Genomic DNA, 15,551 nt, shown 5'->3' with positions numbered 1-15,551 from the left:
TTTCATCATATGTTTGGCTCTTTGTATTTACATGGATATGCTTCTGCATAGTCTGCAAAGTCTTGAAGAATTATCTAGAGCTGACAAGACAAAGTTGGTATGGCCTGAAACTGCCTCATCTAGCATTTGGAGTGGATTATCTTGTTAGCTGTGCTGTAGTTGGAGTCAACAATCAGTGCAATAAAGTGTAGATGATCAGAGACCAAGACTCTGAAGTGAAAAAGGGAGAAAGCCAAATTTACAGCAAACATAACCACTAGTATTACACAGCAGCAGATGGCACACTCCGATCTAAAACATCAATTAGAAATCATTAAGATGTCTCGTTTATCTGTGGTAATTGAGTAAAATCCCCATATGCAACTGATTGCAGATCAAGGTCTTACTTTTCTGTACACCTGGTACTGGCTTACTAAAATTTCTTACAAGGTCTTTATACATATCGATTAATTTAAGCTCTAACTGGGCAATATGATGAAATGATAAACCAATACAGTAACACCTCTCATTCTGCATTTGTACTACTATAGATATAATGCACTGATGCACGAATCTATTTTGAATTATTTTTGACAATGTTTCGAACTCGCTTAATTTCTTAAATTACTTAGTTCCTTTGGTTTCAATTTTACCTTCCTGCTTCCATAACATTCCAATGTAACACACAACTGGTGGGTTTATTTATTGTTACCTACAATCTACGTAACCATCTTAAAATTATTAAGACTGACAAACTCAGTTTCTTGACGGATGTAAAAATCCTTCAGAAATCAGTATGTTGTGAAATGGGACTAATCCTGCATTCTTTGAAGCATACAATGTAGGTTCCCAAAACACAGGCTATTTATTCTACTCATTTTGGAGCATACCAGACAGCTTTTCAAAGTCTTCTAGCTTCAAAGGTTTTGTCCTCAGATATTCTGGGCTGAAGTAGAGTTAACTTAGAGCTGGCTTAAAACAGCCTGTGCTTGAAGCATAGCAGCCTCCAAGCTGGTTTGTAAAAGTATGTAATTTTATCTTCAGTCTTCTCTGGGTTCTGGAGTTAAAGCAGATTTCCCTGACATTTTTCTGGTTGGCCAGACTCGACTTTGTTGTAGTGCCAGCAGAGAAACAAGCTGAGATACACTAATAAATCTAAGGGCGGCTCAAAAAACCATTGAAATGAATTAACTAATGTGACGAACACTGTTTTTATTTTTAAATATTTAGCTACGCTGTATTAAAATGCATAGAGGAATAGTATCCACTCTAGTGATGTATACTAAATGCCTTTTTTATTTTCATATCTGCTATGCTGCCTATACATATACCATACAAGATTGTATACTAATCAGATGTGCTTAGCATCTCCTATGAATTGGATACAAAAAAACGCAGCACAATAACATGTACTACTTGGATTGATGATGCAAAATTGTTACCTCAGTTTATTTAGAAAAAAATTAACAAAACCCCAATATTCAAGGTAGATCTAAACAGATCTACTAAACTGCTATCCTGGGACAATCTGGGAACTAGGATGGTTGTAAAAGGATTGTTTGCTTCTTGTGGCAAAGTTTTTGGAAGAAACTCTAGCTATTCAACTAGCAGAGTTCTTAGTACTACAGAAAGTCTAGCCTACTTCTAATCCAGTTTCTATCCACTTTATTTAAGTTTTCTGGGAAGAAATAATATGTTCTTTTGAGTATTTGCAATGATCTATGACAAGAAATTAGTTCTATGCTTTGACTGCAGTACAGGTCAGCAGTCAGCTAAGACTAAGATACGAGGTATCTTGTCAAAGCAAATCAGGTTCAGTTCACGGGAAAGATTTCCCTGTCTGGTAGTTTAAAATTCTCCTCAGGTGGGTTCTTTGTGTTAAGACGTTCATTTGAAAAAACTTATATGATCATTCCTTTCAATGCCAATTCAAACTTTTAATATGTCTATTCCTTGGCTTGACAGGTCTGTTTGGATGTCTGAATTTGATCACTCCCTTTTTTTCTCTTACTGATGTTTCGAATTTATTGGCAATTTAAGTCTTGCCTCTTTCCAATGAAAAATCGGTTGATTTGGAGCCTTTTATATCTAGAGTATATGCATATATATATATAGAGGACATAAAAAAGTAATTAGTACAAATCATTAACTAAAAGATGAGGGGGTTAAGCTAGATTGTAACATGAAATTGGATTCAAGTAATTAACACGCAAATTCAAAAAAATCCTGCCTGCACTTCCTGGCTCCTAAGTGTGATTTATGCAATATATTAATCCTGTCATCCACAATTTCTATCACTCTTTCTCCAGCTGGATTTCATGTGTTAAATTTCTGGCTATGTAGTCAAAGGCTGGGTGCACTGTGCATACAGCACATCAATGCCCTTGGGGATGAGCTGCCTTATTTCACTGAAGAGTCTCCCTTAGATGACCTGTGAGTGGTGTCAAGCGACGCTACGAGAATAGCATTAAGCTATCCTTAGAACAAAACAGATAAAGGCAGAAATAAAGTATTTTCTAAGATTTTTCTAACCTATTCCCTTACAATTTCTACCATTGTTTGCTAAATCTTTGCAGCTGACATACAAAAGGGAAAAAAGCTGTCAAGCATCCTTTGACTTCTCTGAGAGTGTAAGCTGAAATTCACTGCTGACAAGTACTGTTTGGATGCAATAACATGGTCTCCATTCCGCAGCTGCCATGTGACTAATATGACTTAAATCCCCCAGAGCGGTTGTTTCCCCTCTATATGCATATTGGTTTCCCCATTGGTTTCCCCATTGGTTTTTAATCATTTAATTGAAAGTTCAAATATTATTGCTTATTTGACAGTTTTTTGAAAGATTTTTTTTAGAGATTTCTACTCAGCACTCTGTTTGAAGTATTATCAAAACTGTCATCATACTTTGCAGCTTTTTGTTTATGGACTAATGATACATTTTGTACCTGAGCCAAAGGGTTTTCTTGTGAGGTATATTTGCAAAATATTTGCTTGTGCTTAGGAAAAATCTTTGGCTGCACATCAGCTGGTTTCAAGTACACTATATGCCCTTATAATTCTCCTGAGTAGGCTGTCCTTTAAGATTCTTGAACTAGGAACATTCTAAAAAGTGATTAGAAGATTGTCTGAGTTCCTGATCATCTGATTGACATTCTGAAGAATCAACAGACTGCTTTGTAATTATTTTCTTTTCTATGTGTAAGTTTATATGAGAGTTATAATCATTCTTTCAAATTCTCATCTGGTTAGAAAACAAACATGCAATGATTTTCTACCTTTTAGTTTATGCACAATAAATAAAGTCGTCTTGCATTACTGGAGAGCTAGGAAGGAAGCCACAGCTCTTGTACTTGGCTATAGAATACATTCAAAGAAATATTGATGCAGTTTTTTCTACCTTAGTATGTTACTTCCAGTAACATTAATACAATGGCTGTGTAGACACTTGCATACCAGACACAAAAGTGCAGTGCAGCCAAAACACACTGTACTACAAAAAATTATTGATTTTCTTCAACTGTTCTAAGATGTTTCAAGGAGTATATTGGGGCACACAAAGCTTAATTTCTAAAGCAAAAAACAGATTTCTAGGTGCACGCTTCTTTTTGTTATAAAAGCAGACTAATTATGAAGTATTTCTTTGATGATAACGTATGTTACTATCAAACAGTAGTAAAGGACACAGTCTTAAGAAATTGACATATTAGTAAAGGGTATGTGAAAAAACCCTGACACCCCTTTCCTCAAACCTTATCCAAGTTTTAGATGTGTTTTAGATTGTTTAGACATTTCAGATAATGAATTGTATATTTTAAACAAGAATCCATGAGATAATATCATGTTAAATATCAGTCGGTGGATTAATAGGTAAAACCATATAAGACTTCAGTGCTTCAATCTCCAAAAATCTCTAAGATCAACATGAATAGTCCTATCTAGGTGTCAGAGAACTGAGGAGCTGTTAGCATTTGAGCTAATAATGCCATGCCTGTCCATAAAATTGACTTAGTAAAATTCAGTAGCCACTAATACAGTTGCTCCATCATTTAATCAACTGTTCTGGCAACCCATCACACAGTAGTTTGGTTCACTAAGGCCCTTCCCATCTCTCGTTCAAGTTACAGTAGTGCCAGTGTAGATTATTCAAGCGTAGTAACTCAAGATAACTTCACTATGGTGAAAACAAGAAGAATTAAATGTGATAATTTTGGTACTCACAGGAAAATTGGGGGTTTTACTGGCAAGTACAGCTGCTCATTATGTGTGTTCCTACGTATCAAGGGGAATAGCTAAAAATAAAAAGCAATTTACACAATACGTGTTTGCCATTAATAGACTATAAATGTAGATGTCTGAAAGACATGGAAAAAATCTAGAGCCAGACATGCAAATGCCAGCTCAGATTTTGTAATTCTTGAGTGCTTGCTAGCATAAACTGTAAATGAGGCAAAGAATACTATGCTCTCAGCTTCAGAATGTGAGCCAGAGCATTAAAAACTTGGGCACATCGAGGCTGCCACTTTGCCAATAACAAGGACTGCACTGGGATCCATAACTAATAGCATCAGCCTTCAGCTAGGGCCAGAGAGCAAACAGAAAGGACTGTGACTGGGAATAAATGGAGAAGATGTACAGATGTGCAGCCACAAACGTATTATACAACTTGGGAACACATGTGCTGCACTGGCTGGTGAAAACAAGGACACTAACCCTTAACCTCTATAGTCAAGTCTAGCATTTGGCACTAAGCAGTCATGTTTTTTGCGGATGAAATACAGAATACATGTTATCCAGTGCGTTACACATAAGTTAGAGAGAGAAAAGTAGCCAGATGAAGATACACTAAAAAACCAAAGGACATATGGCATTCAGATGCAAGCTGGTGAGCAGCAGGACATCCATGTGAGTCACCAGGATCTGAAGGGTGCCTAGCAGTAGCAGGATCAAGCCCTCAGTCTATAATAGATATGCATAGGAGAAAAATCATTATTGATGCTTGGAGAATTTTTAATCTGAGTTTACTGTTGTTAACCAGGTGACAACGAGCTGTGCTGGTGTTACTGGAAGCTGTCATTTTCAGTTGTCATTCTTGCTAACAGAACGCCACATAACATGATGCAAAATATTGCATGTATTTCACCCACTCAGGTTACACCTGCTAGAGAGATAAGCCTACATAGTTAATTTTATTGTTCACACAATGACCAAATGGAAATCAGAATTTTGTGCAGTTTCTAATATTTGTGGGTTTGGTACTATTTATTTATGTTTTGTATAAAACTTATTTCGTCTGTGTATCATCAACAGATTTCTAAGTAAAAAGCAACCCATAAAACCCATGCACCTCTAGCTAAAATGGTTTCCTTAGATTCATTGGACATTTTTATTACAATCTGGTAAAGCCCTCATGTTTTCACAATTTGCAATTAAAAGAAAATCTTTTCAAATTTTTAGCTACCAATAGCTAGATCCACCTCAGCTTAATCCAGAGGTGAAATGAAAACATATAAATCATCATTTCTCTTGTCCTCAGCAAGTAATTTCAGCTTGACAATGGGAAGTCTGTCTACAGATAGAAAGAATTCAGATCTATAATTTATTTGTATAAAAGTCAGTTAAGACAGATTCCAAAGCCACTTGAATATCTGACTTTAATTATATTTCACTAGGTCAATTTGCTTCTCTGTCTAATAATCCCAGTATCATTTGTAATAAAATGAAAACTGACACCTCTGTACCAGTAAATATCTTCTACATCAGGAACTTGCTACAGAGAAATGAATTACTCTTGTGTAGTTTTGAATTACTTGAATTTTTACTTTTCTTATGCCTTGCATTTTGTCTGATCATGACAATATTCAGCACCCTATTTTAATGGGTTTATTTCTTGTGCTGTCAATGGAGATTCTACATAGATTTCTTAAGATGTATCAGATCAATTAGCTCATTAATTCTTAGGGCAAAAAATTATTAATACTGAGCCAACTCAGCTTAAATTTTTTCTATATCTTTTGTAACAATCATATTCTAAAAACAGTAACTCCTCAAAGTTTTTACACTGATTTTCTTTGAAAAAAATGGTTAGAGGAATTATCAGGTACTGAAACGTGAGCATACTTTTGCCTTGAAGATGTTAAATGTGTATATTTTTTCTAAAGAATCATGGCAAATGTTCCCTTTACTTTCAGGAGGAATAAAAATAAGTGTTGTCATCACAAACACAAATCGTATCAAGCACATACTAATGCTACATTCACTCAGTCTCTTCAAGAAAATTAGAAAGAGTTGCAGAGCAAAACCCAAAGAATTGATAAACCTACACTATGAGAAACAATGCATTAGCCTATATGTAGCTATGTGTTATTAGACAACTCTTTAGTATTGAAGATTTGCATGTTTATTATAGCCACTTTTCTATCTCTGACAACAGACAGTGGAAGCAGAGATTCATATTTTGCTAATTTTTTTGTCTGTTAATGCTAAAAGAATGCCATTTTACCATCTTAACTATCTTTACAGGGACAACACCTAAAAAACATCTCCTTATTCTATATTCTAGTATCATGGATTTTATCTGAGACTAAGTTTGGTGTTACATTTTTTAGCGACAGTATATTTCACCTTGATTTGCAACAAATGCCCACATAGAATGAAATGTTCATTCACTGGGTAATGTTACATTCTTAATTGCATCCAATACTCCACAACAGACGTACTAATATTAAGTAGTCCCACTTGACCAGACAAACTTGAAAATGTTAAAAATGTAAGCTGCTGAGAGCAATGTAACCTAGAGTATATTTCCAGTAAGATACACCTTGAGATAGCTCATGCATTTTTAACAGATTGCTAATACTGATCCTTACTAGTAATCAGTTTTCTTCTTTCATAAACATTTTCCAATATTTCAACTGTTAGAATTATATTTGCTATAAGGTCCTAATTGCTGCAAAGACTTACTGCTGAGTACCAAGTAGTATAGAATATTCTCATTGATTTTCAGCAGCTATGGTAGGTAGGGTCTGCCACAGACTTCTTGAATGACCCGGGACAAATCACTCACATCAGATATTTAGGTACTTAAAGTTCACAAAAGACTTTAAAGTCCTTAGATTGAAATGGTGCTAGGCAGAGAAGTGTCTACTTGCATATTTAGGTGACCCTAGTCCTTTAAGAATCTGTGTGTTCTTTTTCCTCCATTATTATTTGTAAAATCAGGACTAATGATATCTTCAGGTTTTCAGTCTGGGTCCAACTGTCTGTCTGTGCTGCAAGATTGTGGAGGTTTGTCCTGCTTTCAGCTGAGATAGAGTTAATTTTCTTGCTAGTGATTGTGTTGTTTTCAGATTTGGTATGAAAGGAATGTCATTAATGCAAATTGGTTTAGTTGTTGCTAAGTGATGTTTATACTCAGCATCCAGTAGAAGCTAAGAAGGAGCATAGACATAACAGAATAGCCAATGGAATATTCCATACCATAGATATCATGCTTGGTATATAAATGGGGTTTGGCTGAGGCAGAGAGAAATCCATGATCTCTGCTCGGTTCAAGCAGCCAACTCACAGGAAGGTGAGAGTGACTTGTATCTTGTATGTTCTTTTACCATGACTGTTATTTTCCTTTTCCATTATTATTCTATTGAACTGTCTTCACCTCCACCCACAAGGGGTTTTTTCTCCCCCTTTCCCCTCTTTTTCTCCCTACCCTTCAGGAGTTGGGGAATGGAGGGTGAGCAAGAGGCTGCATGGTCCTGGTTTCTGGCTGGGGTTAAACCACAACAAGGTTTTATACCTGATGCTAGAGTAACACTTAAAGGCAGGGGGCTTCAACAGTTAGGTTTTTAAATACCTTTTGCGGCTTCTATAGAGACAATATCAGGCTCACAGCTCTTGCGATTTGTTGTTTCTGAATGGTTAACAAATGGGTTGCAGTCCCCACGGCAAGCAGTGACAGTTGGGAGCTTGCTTTGTTCTAATTTATGTTAATATTGTGAACTATTTTGCAGAAATACTGCGAAAAGAGAGCTCTTAAGCTTAATCAGAAAAGACATACTTAAAAACCTTAGGCTTGCACAGAAAAAATGCTAGTCCAAAGGATATAAATGTAATACCACATTTATCCAAATGGAATAGGCAAAAAAAAAAATCCACTAAAGTAAGCAATGAATAAATTTGTTTCTAAAATGTCTTTTTAGCCTGAGGAGTCCAGTAAGATGCTGTGACTGGAAAAAGTATGCAGCTGAGCTCGTCTCCTTCAAAACTCACCAAGGTTTCCCCCTGACAGTATTGTAAAACACAGTCTATTTCTCATTTGAACATTTAAATGTGTTTAAAAGTAAACAAAGCTCAGTGATTTATGAACTTACCCAGTATAACACATCAGTCCATCCTTCCATGGTTATACACTGGAACACAGTCAACATTGCAAATGCAAAATTATCAAAGTTGGTTATGCCTCCATTTGGTCCAACCCATCCACCCTTACATTCAGTGCCGTTCATGACACACTGACGACCGTTCCCTGAGAATGCACAAGGTGCTGGATCTTCTTCAACTAGTATATCTGAAAAGAGATCATAAAAATCAGAACTTTCAGTTCTCAAATTTTTGTGAGTTAACTCTTCACATGAAGAAATACCAACCCAGTTGGAACCAACCTGAGGAATGCTGAGAAGGGCAACCTATGGCAGCTTTTAGTGTCTCTAACATCTGGGTCTCGCAGCCTTAAAATAAGGCTGAATCAAAACTGATTGTATAAAAGAGCTTGAGTAATTAAACAGTGGAAAGAAGCATGTAGTAATACAGCCTATCTTTTTAGAATCTCCCCTTGGTAACTTTTTTTTTTCTTCACTGCCATTTCTTTACTTCGTACTAAATATGGACCACCAAGGAAAGAGGTCTGGACTAATTCTTCCTACACAGTAAAGACTGCTTCAGTACTGAGCTGACAGAAACATAGGCTTAGCCATCAGATACTCCCTTATGATGTTTCACTCCCTCAAAATTCACCAATAACCAACACTTTCATTTCATCATTTCACCTGGATGGAGGAACATCATTTTCTTTCATTGCTTATTCCAGAACTACACTTCTTACCACACTGCCACAATCTTTCACTGAATTTCTAGAGTTGGAAGGGACCATAGAGATCATCTAGTCCAACTCCCCTGCTGAAGCAGGATTGCCTAGAGCTAGAGCATGTTACTCAGGACTGCGTCCAGGCGGGTCTTGAAAATCTCCAGAGAAGGGGACTCCACACCCTCCCTGGGCAGCCTGTTCCAGGGCTCTGTCACCCTCACCGTGAAGAAGTTTCTCCTCATATTTGAGTGGAACCTCTTCTGTTCCAACTTGTGCCCGTTGCCCCTCGTCCTCTCAGTGGGAACCACTGAAAAGAGTCTGGCTCCCTCCTCCTTCAACCCTCCCTTGAGATACTTGTAGGCGTTGATAAGGTCTCCCCTCAGCCTTCTCTTCTCCAGACTAAAGAGTCCCAGCTCTCTCAGTCTCTCCTCACAAGGGAGATGCTCCAATCCTTGAATCATCTTGGATTGATCTTGAAGGAGAGATGCTGCCAGAGCTCAGGAGGGTACATCTTCCCTGCAATAGGACTAGCAGGCTTTTCAGTATCAGATTAGAAAAAACTACTGAGTTGTCCCTTGTGGATAGTCACTCTTACTATTCTCACTGCTGAGATTTCAGTTACACATTTCAGAAATGAAAACCTATTCAGACCATGTACCAGTCTCCAACTAGTTTACTTGTTTTTGGTTTTTGTTTTTTTTTTTTTTTAAATTAATGCACTCTTCCAAAATTTGTGAGTGCTTTTTAGTGCTTTGGCCCCTGTTCCATTTCAAACTAAAATCCCACAGATTTGAAAGAAAACAGAATTAGTCCCTTATTTACATCAACAGTTTCATTACTTACCTGAATCAATAAGAAAACAAGATTTGTGCATTTTTCCAATAAAAAGTTCCAATCCTATAATAGCATAGATTATGATTACAAACAATACCAAAAGGGCAATATGGAGGAGGGGGACCATGGCTTTTATAATGGAGTTCAGGACAACTTGTAAACCTAAAAGAAAAAGAGAGGATGCAAGATATGAACCAGACTTCTATGTTTAAGACCAAATTTTCTAAAATTACATATTATAGAAAATTAATGATACAGGCATGCAGAGTGGATCAGTTTAAAAAAAAAAACCCAAAACTTCTACTGCTCAGAGCCACAAAATGTTCCTGTAATATAAAATACTTCATAAATATTTGACTTTGTGTCAAAGTCTAATTATTTCCTCTGCTAATAAAGGTTATGCCATAGAAGTCAATGGTTGAAACATGTCACAAGAACTTACTGCTCTTTAGAAAGAAAGAGCATGTAGTCAGTGTGTGGCTGTAAGTCATTTTATATGACCTTTAAGAAGTTCTGTACTACAACCACAACTTTGTGGCAAGTCCTGAGAATATGTATGCTCAGCCAAATGCAGAACTGTACTTTTCATCTGGAGAGATAAATGAAGTACAGTTACCTGGGAAAACACATTTTTATTCTGAACAAACTTACTTTTTCATCATTTATTCCGCACGCCACTTTCAGAACTACTTCATTTTTCTTTTCTTTTCTCCTTAATTAGATATTTAGCCAAATTTTGGTCTTACCAAAAGAAATAAATCCTAGACTAATGAAGCTGCCACAGTACCAATGAGAACAAAATATGGCTCATTTTTATTTTAATAGACTTCCCTTCTGACATTTCATAAGACTGCTTCTTTCTTCACTGAAGTTCTTTTGCTAAATATATACCATCACGATCCTTTCCATGTAACAGACTATGATATAATAAACACAGCATTAGGATTCTTTTGAATGTCTTGGAAAGAGCTGAATTGAAAGCCGTGAACCTCTTATTCTGTCCAAATAGCTTCAGTAATAAATAACGTATTAAAAGAAAACAGGAAAGATTATCAGAAAATGCAACTATTTTCTTTAAATAATAGTGTTCTACTTTTTAAGTTTCCTAATTTATCTGTTAGCTCTGAGATAAACAGAAGGCATTCATGTGCATTGGAGGGGGCAGGATATATGAAATGTGTAATGTGCTTTGGCATACACTTACCAACATATAAACTATTTTCGGACCACCAACACTTTCAGATCTGGAGGGTTTTGCAATTAAAAAAAAATCTGATGGGGTTTTCTTCTGGTGTATTTGCATTTTAACATGTAATTTACTTTTATATAAAGCTTCTAAAAAGGAAGTGTATTCCCCTGTCTGCTTACTGAACTGTGTAAGAAGATCATACACCGAATGAATTCACAATCCTTTCTTCAACTTGAAATGTTTTATCATTCATCTTGAAACCCACTTTATATACATAACCAGATAATAAAAAAATCAACTTTATATTATCTCATTTCTGTTAGTGTCTGGAACAAGAAAGTTAAATAATCAGACCAGTTACAGTATTCATTCCAATGGAATTGAATAGAAAAGAGCTTACTGGGCACTCCTGATACAAGCCGGAGAGGTCGCAATACACGAAAGGCTCTTAGGGCTTTGACATCAAAGCCACCAGGTTTGCCACCTGAGTGGCTGCCACCTTCTGCTTCTTTGGTTAATTGTTCCAATATTACACTAAATAATCTAGAAAATGAGATGAAGGGTAAGGTCATCACCATCCATTTATCATGCAATCAAAGATATTAGAAAATTACTTGAACTACAGAGAATTCTGAAAAGCTGTTCAAATGTCAAAAGGAGAGGTATATTTACACATTAAATCATGACAGAAAGAGTTATGAAGTGCAATAGTTTCTAATCCCTCCAGAGAGCAACGACCACACAGTATCCAATAAATTAACATTCTGCTTTTATACACAATCTGCTATTTTTAGGTAAATGAAGGTACTTCGTCACTTCTTTGTTCAAACATTTCAGCTATAAAGTTTGGAGAATTAGTCTTCTTTTTAGAATGAAATAGAAAATTACAAGAAACCATCTGTTTTAAATTTTGGTGGAATATATGAATTCCAAGTGACACTGCAGTTCAATATTCTAAATACAGTCAGCAAAATCTAAACATACTAAAAATAATTAAAAGTCCAACATTTAATAACACCAAAAAGATTTGTTTCTTACACATAATATCTTTGAAGATAAAAATATTCCCAGATGACTCATTTATTATATTGTATTTCTTCACTGCAGAAACGAACAAGTCATTCATTAGAACACTTTGGAAGAAAAGACTTTTATTTTTCTTTCCCATTCCTAGCAGCAATTCATAGTGATGCGAGTGGTTGAAGTGCAAATTAATCTTAGGTTTATTTTAGTTTAGATCTGCATTTCAGACACGTGGTTTTCTAGACTGTGACTAGACCATGCAAACCATATTATCCTTTGCACAGAATCTGTAGTTCAGTAGTTGCAAAACTGAACTTCTACTGAAAGGATTCTCAAGTCAATAGAGTTCTGTAATCCTGAAAAATGTTTCACACTTCTAAAGGACTCCTGAAATGTGCAGGTTTCTGGTTTTGTGAAGAAAATTTTTCACAACTCCAATTCACAACTCTGTCATGCTGGACAGTTGCTAGAAATCATGTAACATTTAATGGGTTGCTCAAACTAGGATATTGGAGACTTTTTCTCCCCACAGTAAGGAATTGACCTGTACCAGTCAATACCCATCCCTATCCTGCTTCATTCCCCTTCAGAGTGAAACCCAGCCATGAAGACTACAGAATTTAGAATAAATACCAGCAATCTACATGCTGCTATAACCATAGCAATCCAGACATTTAATATTTCAGGTCCTGATTCACCCCTGTAATTTAACAGAAGCATAGTTCTAAGAAAATGAGCCAACTCAATGATTTCAGAGTGACTATTCATGCTCTAAAGACAGACATGATTAAACAGACTTCTGAATCAAGCCCCAAATTAAGAGAAGCTGTTTTCAGTCTGTCAGTCCATACATCATTCAGAAAATCAGAGGGCTACAGGCATAGGAAGGTGCTATGAATGTTTTCTCTACCAGGAAGTTATTCTTTCACAGAAATCTATGGAAATTATGTGGCATAGCATGTAGGCAAGCAGTAGACTGCCCTGAAAGCAATTCATACTGTGACTGGTTTCAGAGAGAAGTGACAAAGACAGGACAAAACTTCACATTCACAGCTATGCCTATAGCCCTATCAATTTATGCCTATTCTATAAGGCCATAGCTATAAGGATATAAAACCATTGATCTCTTTTATCACTATTTAAATTGACATTTATATTCCTGTACAGTTTACCAAAGTTTAAATGACAAATTTGATGTTGTGGAAAAAAAGTCTCTATACATGCTTCCATTTTGCTACTAGAGATTTCTTTTGGTATAATTGAGATTTATGCATTTGGACGGCTATAGCTTCTGCTGAGAAAGCACACGAAGCAAATTTCATCTAATACATTCAATATAGGACATCATGGCAGCTGTTTCAAAGCTATAAAAATACATAATGAAATTTCACAATGAAACTAGTCAAATAGAATCAGATCCAGAAGTGATTCCATATCCACATTGAGTTATATATGAAAATCAATTTTTCACTGGGCTTTTAAGTATTAATTAAATAAATGGACTCGCGCGTGCTTGCTTGCTTACTTATGTGGACTGTATTCTCCTTCAAAGAAGAAACAAAAATATTGCTCACGGAGTGCAAGAACAAAAATACTGATTGGTTCTGTCAATGCCTGACATGTTATGAAGGGTCCACCTTGTTGTCCAGGTAGACTGATGATAACCACATAGTAATTTATATTCCAAAACTTTTGGGTTTGAGCTAGGATTTAAATCTTAGTGTGGTATTTTAGGTATTTGATATGACGTTGTCCTTTTTTCTCTCCATATATTCCTTGGATTCAGTGTGAGCATTTGACCTAACTAGATTTAGCCTCCAATAAATGAGTGTTTTATGAGTTAATGGAAAATTTTTTACTTATCATGTATTTAGGACACAGACAAAGATAGAGGTCATGTTAATTAGACTGCTTCAGGGTTACTGTAACTCCATGGTCACTTGACAAGAGCGAAGAGGTCTATTCAAGTGGCTGCCTGGCAAGAAAATAGAGCTCTTATGAGCGATCGTCTCCACACCTGCCCACCAAGCTTCCCCTTCAGGCACAGAGGCCAATCTGTTGAGAATGACCTGATCTGACGAAGAATCTATTTATATACAAATTTCAGTCCTGAACCAAAACTGCTCAAATGCCAACCAACTGGCCCAAATACAGACTTCTCAGTAATATTTACTACCTCAGAATCAAATAGGTATAAATTGGGTATCCATAATATTCTGCTCAAATGTAATGCTTTACCACAAATTCCTTTACTTTGAGTCTTTTTCTCTTCCCTTAATGTAATGGCATGAGCTAAGAGCAGCACACTCTAATTTCTGGGCCCGAGCAGTGCCTCCTCTGAGGAGCAGAACAAAATCTCCAGGGTTTCCTGGTACAAGGCACATAGGATTTAAAAAAAACCAAACAAACAAAAAAAACCCAACCAAAAAAGGCAAGCATTTTTAGCAATTTTTAGTATACATTCTCCCACGGGGAAGCCAAAATCATATAAATCATATACATCTGGGCCCTGAGGAGAAGCACCCCAAACAAAACTACGTAGGTGTTCAATTTTCCCCAGATTTTGGGAAGGTCAAGGAATCACTCAGTTAACTCTGTCTCCCCTAACCACTCGCCTCTACTTCAAAATATGTGGGTTTTCCCAGAGGTCTTTGTAGAATAGACTGAAGTCACCATAACTGCAGTATATGGATAAACAAATAAATGAGATAAGGTATGGATGTAAACAGATGAACCTTTATCGCACATCAGGAGTTCACCTTGCAAAAAATCAGAGGGAAAAGGTGTTGCAAGACAACAATCAAGGAAAATTTTCGGCAGAACTCAGAAGTCCCTGGGAACTTTTGCTATAAAGCTGACTGTGTGACAGAGCCTGCAGCCACAGATAGCATTGAAAACTTTTAGGCCTTTTTTTTCAATTTTTCACTCAGTTCATTCTTTTACTCCAAAGGAACAGAAATCAAGCATAGGCCATCACTTAAAGGCAAACAGACCTATACCTACTTCACTGTAAAAGTGATTTTCAATCTTTGTATAATGAAGATTAAGTTACTTACCCTACTACTACTATTACAAAATCCAATAGATTCCATCCATTTCTAACATATGCATTGGGGTGTAATAATAATCCATATGCTATAATCTTCAAAAATGTTTCAACTGTAAAAATTATCAGGAAGGCATATTCTACTTTTTCCTGTAAAAGACAAAAAAAGTACAATGAAAGACAATGTAATTTAATAGCTCTTTCACTAGTTAGAATTTGCAGTAACTATTTCAGTTGTATTGATCAGAACTAAGGAGATATAATACCTCACGGCAGTTTATTTTACAGGTTTTAATTGCATAGCACTTAATGACAGCTGTACAGACAAGGTTATAATTACATAATTGCATGAGATTTTCCCATTTTCACATTCTGTGAGAGAAAAAGCTCTATTTCTGCAA

The 15,551-nt window shown here is 36.1% G+C and overlaps 1 protein-coding gene across 6 annotated transcripts in view; it reads right to left on the bottom strand.

Annotated features, from left to right (window-relative positions):
* CACNA1D (calcium channel, voltage-dependent, L type, alpha 1D subunit) overlaps positions 1 to 15,551 on the bottom strand; it is a 194,392-nt gene that overhangs the window by 112,563 nt on the left and 66,278 nt on the right. For all 6 annotated transcript variants that reach the window (XM_014943228.1, XM_014943231.1, XM_014943232.1 and 3 more), the window contains exons 4-7: positions 15,161 to 15,300; positions 11,482 to 11,624; positions 9,902 to 10,054; positions 8,346 to 8,542 (exon numbers count right to left, since the gene is read on the bottom strand). In XM_014943228.1, the coding sequence (XP_014798714.1) occupies positions 8,346 to 8,542; positions 9,902 to 10,054; positions 11,482 to 11,624; positions 15,161 to 15,300 (633 nt within the window). The remainder of the gene's footprint in view (positions 1 to 8,345; positions 8,543 to 9,901; positions 10,055 to 11,481; positions 11,625 to 15,160; positions 15,301 to 15,551) is intronic.

Source organism: Calidris pugnax, unplaced genomic scaffold (genome assembly GCF_001431845.1).
Source record: "Calidris pugnax isolate Ruff unplaced genomic scaffold, ASM143184v1 scaffold128, whole genome shotgun sequence".
Lineage (NCBI taxonomy): Eukaryota > Metazoa > Chordata > Aves > Charadriiformes > Scolopacidae > Calidris > Calidris pugnax.
This window is presented reverse-complemented; position numbering and strand designations above follow the sequence as displayed.